The 7,819-nt window shown below is 62.5% G+C and overlaps 1 protein-coding gene across 1 annotated transcript in view; it reads left to right on the forward strand.

Annotated features, from left to right (window-relative positions):
* MUC2 (mucin 2, oligomeric mucus/gel-forming) overlaps positions 1 to 7,673 on the forward strand; it is a gene marked incomplete at its 3' end in the record, with an annotated part of 28,414 nt that extends 20,741 nt beyond the window's left edge. Inside the window, exons 33-45 of the mRNA XM_008563406.1 lie at positions 105 to 108; positions 192 to 1,307; positions 2,008 to 2,184; positions 2,464 to 2,675; positions 3,035 to 3,209; positions 3,691 to 3,938; positions 4,592 to 4,775; positions 5,074 to 5,287; positions 6,129 to 6,307; positions 6,451 to 6,520; positions 6,639 to 6,739; positions 6,855 to 6,886; positions 7,431 to 7,673. Of these exons, the coding sequence (XP_008561628.1) occupies positions 105 to 108; positions 192 to 1,307; positions 2,008 to 2,184; positions 2,464 to 2,675; positions 3,035 to 3,209; positions 3,691 to 3,938; positions 4,592 to 4,775; positions 5,074 to 5,287; positions 6,129 to 6,307; positions 6,451 to 6,520; positions 6,639 to 6,739; positions 6,855 to 6,886; positions 7,431 to 7,673 (2,955 nt within the window). The remainder of the gene's footprint in view (positions 1 to 104; positions 109 to 191; positions 1,308 to 2,007; positions 2,185 to 2,463; positions 2,676 to 3,034; positions 3,210 to 3,690; positions 3,939 to 4,591; positions 4,776 to 5,073; positions 5,288 to 6,128; positions 6,308 to 6,450; positions 6,521 to 6,638; positions 6,740 to 6,854; positions 6,887 to 7,430) is intronic.
* Between the last annotated feature and the right edge of the window lie 146 nt (positions 7,674 to 7,819).

The following is a 7,819-nucleotide window of genomic DNA, read 5'->3' on the forward strand; positions in this document are numbered from 1 at the left end:
CACCTCACCAACGGCCACGCCCACGCATCCACCAATAACCATCCCTACCACCTCACCAACGGCCACACCCACGCATCTGCCAATAACCACCTCTACAACCACAGCACCGTCCACGCCCACGTCTTCACCAGCGACCACCTCACCAACAGCCACACCCACGCATCCACCCTTAACCACCTCTACAACCACAGCAACGTCCACGCCCACTCCTTCAGCAGCGACCACCTCACCAACGGCCACCCCCACGCACCCACCAATAACCACCCGTACAAGCTCACCAACGTCCACGCCCACGCCTTCACCAGTGACCACCTCACCAACGGTCACGCCCACGCATCCACCAATAACCACCTCTACAACCTCACCAACGTCCACGCCCATGCCTTCACCAGTGACCACCTCTACCACCTCACCAACAGCCACGACCAGCCCTCCACCAACACCTCCCTCTACCACCTCACCAACGGCCACGCCCACGCATCCACCAATAACCATCCCTACCACCTCACCAACGTCCACGCCCACGCCTTCACCGGCAACCACCTCTACCACCTCACCAACATCCACGCCCATGCCTTCACCAGTGACCACCTCTACCACCTCACCAACGTCCACGCCCATGCATCCACCAATAACCACCCCTTCAACCTCACCAACGTCCATGCCCACACCTTCACCAGCGACCACCTCTACCACCTCACCAACGTCCACGCCCACGCCTTCACCAGCGACCATCTCTACCACCTCACCAACGGCCACGCCCACGCATCCACCAATAACCACCCCTACAACCTCACCAACGTCCACGCCCATGCCTTCACCAGCGACCACCTCTCCCACCTCACCAACGACCACCCCCACGCACCCACCAATAACCACCTCTACAACGTCACCAACGTCCACATCCACGCCTTCACTAGCGACCACGTCTACCACCTCACCAATGGCCACGCCCACGCGTCCACCAATAACCACCCCTACAACCTCCCCAACGTCCACGCCCATGCCTTCACCATCGACCACGTCTACCACCTCACCAACGACCACCCCCACGCACCCACCAATAACCACCTCTACAACCTCACCAACGTCCACGCCCACGCCTTCACCAGCGACCAGCTCTACCACCTCTCCAACGGCAACGCCCACTCCTCCACCAATGACCACGTCTGTCACCTCACCAACGGCCACCTCTACCACCTCAGCAACAGTCACGCCTATTCCTACACCAACACCCACTATCGTCCCCACAGGTCGGATCTCCACAGCGCCTCCAGGTAAACAGACATCTGGTTCTTCCTCTCCCAGGAGCATCCACTCTCCTGCCAGGGAACTCTGGTCTGGGTGCCACCTTGTGCCATGGGCCCCTGCTCTGCCCAGTGAGGGCCGATTCCCAGGAATACTCATGGCAGTCTCTGGGTGCCTTCTCTTCCTGCTGAGCGCCATCACTCTGTGTTCAGGGAGCCACTGACCACCGGCCTGTGTGTGGATAGCAGAGCCCAAAGGCAGCCCCCTCAGCACACCACTCTGTGGTGCAGCCACGTGGACAAAACCCATCCCGTGGGGAGACCCCCAGTGTGTGGGGCCAGGCTGTGTGGGGCAGAGGCTGCCAGTGAGGTTCCCCGAGAGACCCTTGCTTCCCTTCCCACTTCTATCTGTGCCTCCCTACTCAGCACCTCTGGGACCTCTCTGGCCTGCCACAGGTGGCCTTACCAGGCAGCTGGTCCAGCCTCTCTGAGGTGGACTGTTATGCTGTGGCAAATCCCCCTCCAGCCACCTCTTGCTGGCAGTAGAGTTTGCCAGCAAGCTGTGTACTGCCTGGAGCACCAGCTCCCCCATGGGTCTCCTTGTCACACTTGCCATGTACTGTGACTGCAGCCCCGCAGCGCCACCTTCTTTGTGACTACCGGAGCCCGGGAAGTGGACATGAGGCCTTCCCACCTCACTGCTCACTCCCACTCCTGACCGCCTTCCTCACAGGCACGACCACCTCTTCCAAGACTCCCCCAAGCAGTGGGACCACACCTACCATGCCCGAGACCACCAGCACCTCGGCCTCCAGGGTGCCCACCCCCACGCTGAGCCCGCTTGTCTCTCCCAGCATCAGCATGAGCACAGGCCAGCGGCTCACCACCGTTAGTTTAGTCATATGCTGCGTCCTGAATGACACATACTACGGCCCAGGTAACATGCCGTGCACTTCTGAAGATGCTTAGGATCAGGGCTAAGGTCCAACTTGGCAGCTTGCTTGGGAAGCTGGATGCCGGGTGGGGGTGGACATCTCCGGGGCCAGCCCAGCTTGCTGGAAACATGAGTTGGGGACCAGGGTTCACCTGTGGTCCAGGGGCTAAGTGAGGTGGGGACGCCCACGTGCCCGAAATAGGGCATGGTGGGCTTCCCTCTGGGGGCCTCTGTGGGAACTTGCTTCTGGATGGTGTTGGGATGGGGTCTCTCCCTGGGCAGGTGAGCTGGTGTACAATGGAACATTTGGAGACACCTGCTATTACGTGAACTGCTCAGTGAACTGCACCTTCGAGTTCCACAACTCATCCTGCCCATCAACACCCTCCCCAACACCCAGCGCACCAACGCCCAGCTCGCCCTCCACACCGACACACATCTCTCCAGCCACCACCAAGCCCCCTGCATGCCCAGACTTTGATCCTCCCAGACAGGTCAGTGGGCCATGGTGGCTTTGTCCCCTCGGCACAAAGTGCATCCTGTCCAGGCGTTCAGGGACCAGGTGCCACCTTTCTGGTGGTCATCCAAGATGCTCCTCTTGCCGCACTCTGCGCCGTGTCCAGCAGGGCTGAGGCTTCCAACACCCTCCCAGGCGCAGTGTCTGCCGAGCCCTGCCCCTCTCTCTGTGCCCAAGCTTGCCATAGTGAGTGGCCAGTGAAGACAGGCCCTTCCCTCTGCCTCCCGGGCAGGACTCTGGGCACTCACGCCGAGGCCTCCTGAGCACGGCCCACCCCCTCCTTGCGGGCTGTGGTGTGGCGGGTCACACTGACCGCCCTTCACCCTCTGCCCACAGGAGAACGAGACCTGGTCGCTGTGTGACTGCATCATCGCCACTTGCAAGCACAACAACACCGTGGAGATCGAGGAGGTGAAGTGCGAGCCCCCGCCCATGCCCACCTGCTCCAACGACCTCAAGCCAGTGCAAGTCATGGACCCGGATGGCTGCTGCTGGCACTGGGAGTGTGACTGTACGTGCTGCGGCCACCCCCCTTCTCTGTGGGTGGGGGCGCAGGGCCGGCGTCTGGGGAGTGGAAGGGCTGAGACTCCACCGGCACAGCCCCAGTGGCCGAGTGCCAGCTGAGGCCCAGGAACAGTCCAAGGGACTTGTCATGCCACCTTGGACAGGGGGCTTGGGCAAGTGGAAGGCTTGCATGGTGGGGCAACAAGGGTGCTTCTGAGGCTGAGAGGGACAGGCTGGGTTGGAACCCTGGATCTCTGGCTCCTAAGCCAGGCCCCGTTCTACAGAATGGGCGCCACGAGCAGCACCGGATCCACCGAGCTCGTATGCGCCACGTGCCCGAGCCCAGGAGCAGGCTTTTCGGGACCCTGGTTCCTGTTGCTCTTCCAGCCTGTCCCGTGAATCCTGACAGAGTCCTGGTCCCTGCCCCCCACCCTGGCCTGGGGCTGTGACCAGCTCCTTGGTGCCAGCTCACCAAGCTTCTTCTGCAGGCTACTGCACTGGCTGGGGGGACCCACACTTCGTCACCTTCGATGGGCTCTACTACAGCTACCAGGGTAACTGCACCTATGTGCTGGTGGAGGAGGTCACCCCCACCGTGGACAACTTTGGAGTCTATATTGACAACTACCACTGTGATGTCAACGACAAAGTGTCCTGTCCCCGCACAATCATCGTGCGCCATGAGACCCAGGAGGTGCTGATCAAGACCATGCACATGACGCCCATGGAGGTACAGGTACGCGAGGCTGCAGTCACCGGCGTCCTCGGTGGAGCATGCCGATGCGGGCCCTCTCACATGGTGGTTCCCCATGCGACAGAGGACTTGGAACTAGGGGCCCAAGTGCAGCCTCCCCCAGAGCCACGCTGGAAAAGTGGGAGAGGGCGGGAGCCTCACTCGGGGACACACCCTGTTCCCATGGGTTTTCCAAGTGTGTTCAGGGACATCCCTCTGAGCCCAGCCAGTCATGCCCCCTCCCTGAGGACAGGGGAAGGTGGGCAGGGGCTCTGCACATACCCAGCTGAGTCCTCCTCACCTGCATGGAGGCCTGGGGAGCCCTACCCCCTGCAGGGGGCTCCCAGGAGCACTTTCTCTGGTTTACCCTGGGACCAGCTGGGACAAGGGTCTGGCTTTGCACAATGGAAAGAAAGCAAAAATGGGGGTGGGGGAGGGGCAGGGGCATTGCCAGAGACCCCCCACTGCATGTGTAGGTCTAGCAGGTGGGGGAGGGGCGGCCCCAGGTGCTCTTCCACGATGGGGCTCAGGTGGCTTGGCCAGAAACACAGCGCTCCTGGAGAGGATGGGGCATGCCAGTGCAGGGCCAGCTCTAGCCAGGTGGCTGCCAGCTCCTCCCCGAAGGCTCTCCCTGACCCCAGGTGTATCGGCCACAGGTGCAGGTCAACAGCCAGACGGTGGCACTGCCCTACGAGAAGTATGGGCTGCAGGTGTACGAATCGGGCATCAACTACGTGGTGGACATCCCCGAGCTGGGCGCCCTCATCTCCTACAATGGCCTGTCCTTCTCCATCAGGCTGCCCTACCACCTGTTTGGCAACAACACCAAGGGCCAGTGTGGTGAGCCCTGCAGCCCCACCAGCACCCGCGCCCTACCCCGGGGGGGTGGCTGGGCCAGGGCGGAGTGAGTGCCACCAGCCCAGCTGGGGGTCTCCTGCTCCTCTGCTTGGGGCCGCCTGTGGCGGGGGGCCCTGCAGGGAGCCAGTCAGAGGTGGCTTGGCCTAGTCTACGCCCTCGGCCCTGGTCTGCCAGATGCCAGGGGATCTGGGCTGGAGAGGGGAGGGATCTGAGGGGCTGCCCTGTGTGCTGGGTGACGTCACCTGGTGCTGGTTCAGCGTGGCCCTTCTTGCGGAGGCAGGCACCTGCACCAACACCACTGTGGACGACTGCATGCTGCCCAGTGGGGAGGTCATCTCCAACTGCGAGGTCGCAGCTGACCAGTGGGTGGTGAACGACCCCTCCAAGCCACACTGTACATACAACAGTTTCACAACCCAGCGCCCTGTCCCCACGAAGCCAGGGAGCAACAAGACCTGCACCGAGTCTCTTCTCTGCCAGCTCATCAAGGACAGGTGACCCTGACCCTAGGCCTGCCTGTGGCCTTGGCCACTAGTGAGTTACAGGGCCTCAGGAAGCAGCCGCGCTGCCCTCCCAGCCCCTACAAGGTCTACAAAGAGGCGGCGGCTCCTGTAGAGTGTGGCACTAGGAAGGCGGGAGGTCATGACACCACGGGCAGGTGCCAGGTGCCAAAGGGGCCCAGGAGCTGGGCTTCGGTATTCACAGGACCAAGCTGCCATGTTAGACTTCCCCGTGCCTTTTGTCTTTTTCTTTCTTTCTTTTTTTTTTTAAAGATGACCGGTAAGGGGATCTTAACCCTTGACTTGGTGTTGTCAGCACCACGCTCTCCCGAGTGAGCCAAGGGCTGGCCCTCCCTGTGCCTTTTTTGACCCCCAAAACTCTCCCGCCTCTCAGGATGGTGCAGGGTCAGCTGAATTTGAGGCCCAGGGTAGACCAGTGGGCCCAAGACAGGGTGTGCACCCAGGGCTCATACTGGGAAGGCAGGTTTGGGCTTACATAGGGCAGTGGTGGGGGCTCTCCCAAAGCTGGGAGCCGCAGGGAGGGAGTGCCCGGTCCCCCAATGTGTGTGCGTCGAGTAGAAGCTGGGTGGCTCTCTACCAGGGCTTCTGGAAGGGATCCTGGCACCAGGTGGCCAGGTAGCCGAGCAGCTTCCATCTCTGGGAGCCACAACAGAGTGCCGCATGCTGGAGCCTCAGTGCCCAGCCTCCTTCCCCAAGGCCGGCCCTGCCCGCTACAGTCAGCTTCGGGCACTGTCTGGTGGTGCATGTGCTGGGGAGGGTGGGGGCGGCAGTGCTGAGCACCTCAGCGGAGTGTGACCATGACCCATCCCCACAGCCTGTTCGCCCAGTGCCATGCCCTCGTGCCCCCCCAGCGCTACTACGATGCCTGCGTGTTCGACAGCTGCTTCGTGCCCGACTCGGGCATGGAGTGTGCCAGTCTGCAGACCTACGCGGCCCTGTGTGCACAGCAGGGCATCTGCATCGACTGGAGGAAACACACCCAGGGGACCTGCTGTAAGTACCCTATCCCTGTCCCTGCCCTTGTGCTGGGGGCCTGTGGGCCAGGGCGTCTCCAGGCTCTGCCGGGGGGCTGGGCACTGTCACTCAAGGGCAACATGGGCCTGGCCCTCCTGACCTGGCCCTTCTGATTCCCACAGCTGTGACGTGCCCGTCTCACAGGGAGTACAAGGCCTGTGGCCCTGCACAGGAATCCACCTGCAAGTCCACGTACGTCACATTTGCTAGGACACGGGCTCGCCCCTCTGGGCATGCACCTGGGTGGCACTGTCTGGGCTTGGTGGTCCTGCAAGCCCACTCCCAGCTGATGATGCCCTTCTGTCCCCAGTTCCTCTCAGCAGAATAGCACGGGCCTGGTGGAGGGCTGCTTCTGTCCTGAGGGCACCATGAACTACGCCCCCGGCTTCGATGTGTGCGTGAAGACCTGCGGTATGTCCCCCTCTCGCGTGGCTCCCTCCTGCCTCCTCCTCGGGGACCACAGAGGCGGTGGCCACCTGCCGCACCAGGACTCTGCTAACAGGACGTGTCTTTTCCTCCTCCCCAGGCTGCGTGGGACCCGACAATGTGCCCAGAGAGGTGGGCCCTCCCGCTTGGTGCTGGGGAATGGGTGGGATGGAAACGAGGACTTGGGAGCCTCCAAGGTGGGGAAGTGAACCCTTGAAGTCCCGGAAGCCGAGCTAGCAGGGGCCTCCACCCACCCACCCGCCTGTCCGTCCATCCACGCCACCCACCCGTGGTCGCAAAATGATCTGCCTAAACTTGAGGTGACGTCTTGGCCACCAGAGCTGTCTGTGTCTCCTGCGTGAGGTCACAGCTATGGGTTGACTCCCTTGTTCCATGCTGCATGTGCCCAACAGACACCAGCAGTGCACCTCCCACATGCCCCTGTGCTGGCAGAGGCTGGTGCACTGGTCGTGGCTCTGTGATGTTAGCAACCTGGTGCCCTGAATGGGCAGCTGCTGTCCTGTGCCAGGACCTGCCCCAAGTGCTCGGAGGTGGGGGGCATGTGGCTGGCACGGGACCCCTCAGCGGGCTGCCAGCTGCAGATGCGCCACGGTGCAGCCCTGGCGAGGCCGGCGGCCAGCGCCTCTCCTCCCGGCTCAACTCCTCCTCCCTACAGTTCGGGGAGAGCTTTGAGTTCGACTGCAAGGACTGCACCTGCCTGGAGGGTGGAAGCGGCATCGTCTGCCAGACCAAGAATTGTGACCAGAAGTCCCTCACCCAGTGCGAGGAGGATGGCACCTACCTCGCCACGGAGGTCAATCCGGCCAATCCCTGCTGCAACATCACCTTGTGTAGTAAGTCCGCCCCCCCTGGAGGGACTGAGACTGGGCCCCTGGGGACCGCGTACCCTCCTCGGCGAGTGAGGGAACAGTGGCTGGGGGCCTGCTGGAGGCTGGGGGCTGAGATGTGCCCACCCGAGGGGGTGTTGCAGGCGGCTGCTGGCCCAGGGCCCGCATCCCTGCTGTAGGGGCCAGCCCAGGTGGGCGGGGGGTCCCACAGAAGCCC

Source organism: Galeopterus variegatus, unplaced genomic scaffold (assembly GCF_000696425.1).
Source record: "Galeopterus variegatus unplaced genomic scaffold, G_variegatus-3.0.2 Scaffold13496, whole genome shotgun sequence".
NCBI lineage: Eukaryota > Metazoa > Chordata > Mammalia > Dermoptera > Cynocephalidae > Galeopterus > Galeopterus variegatus.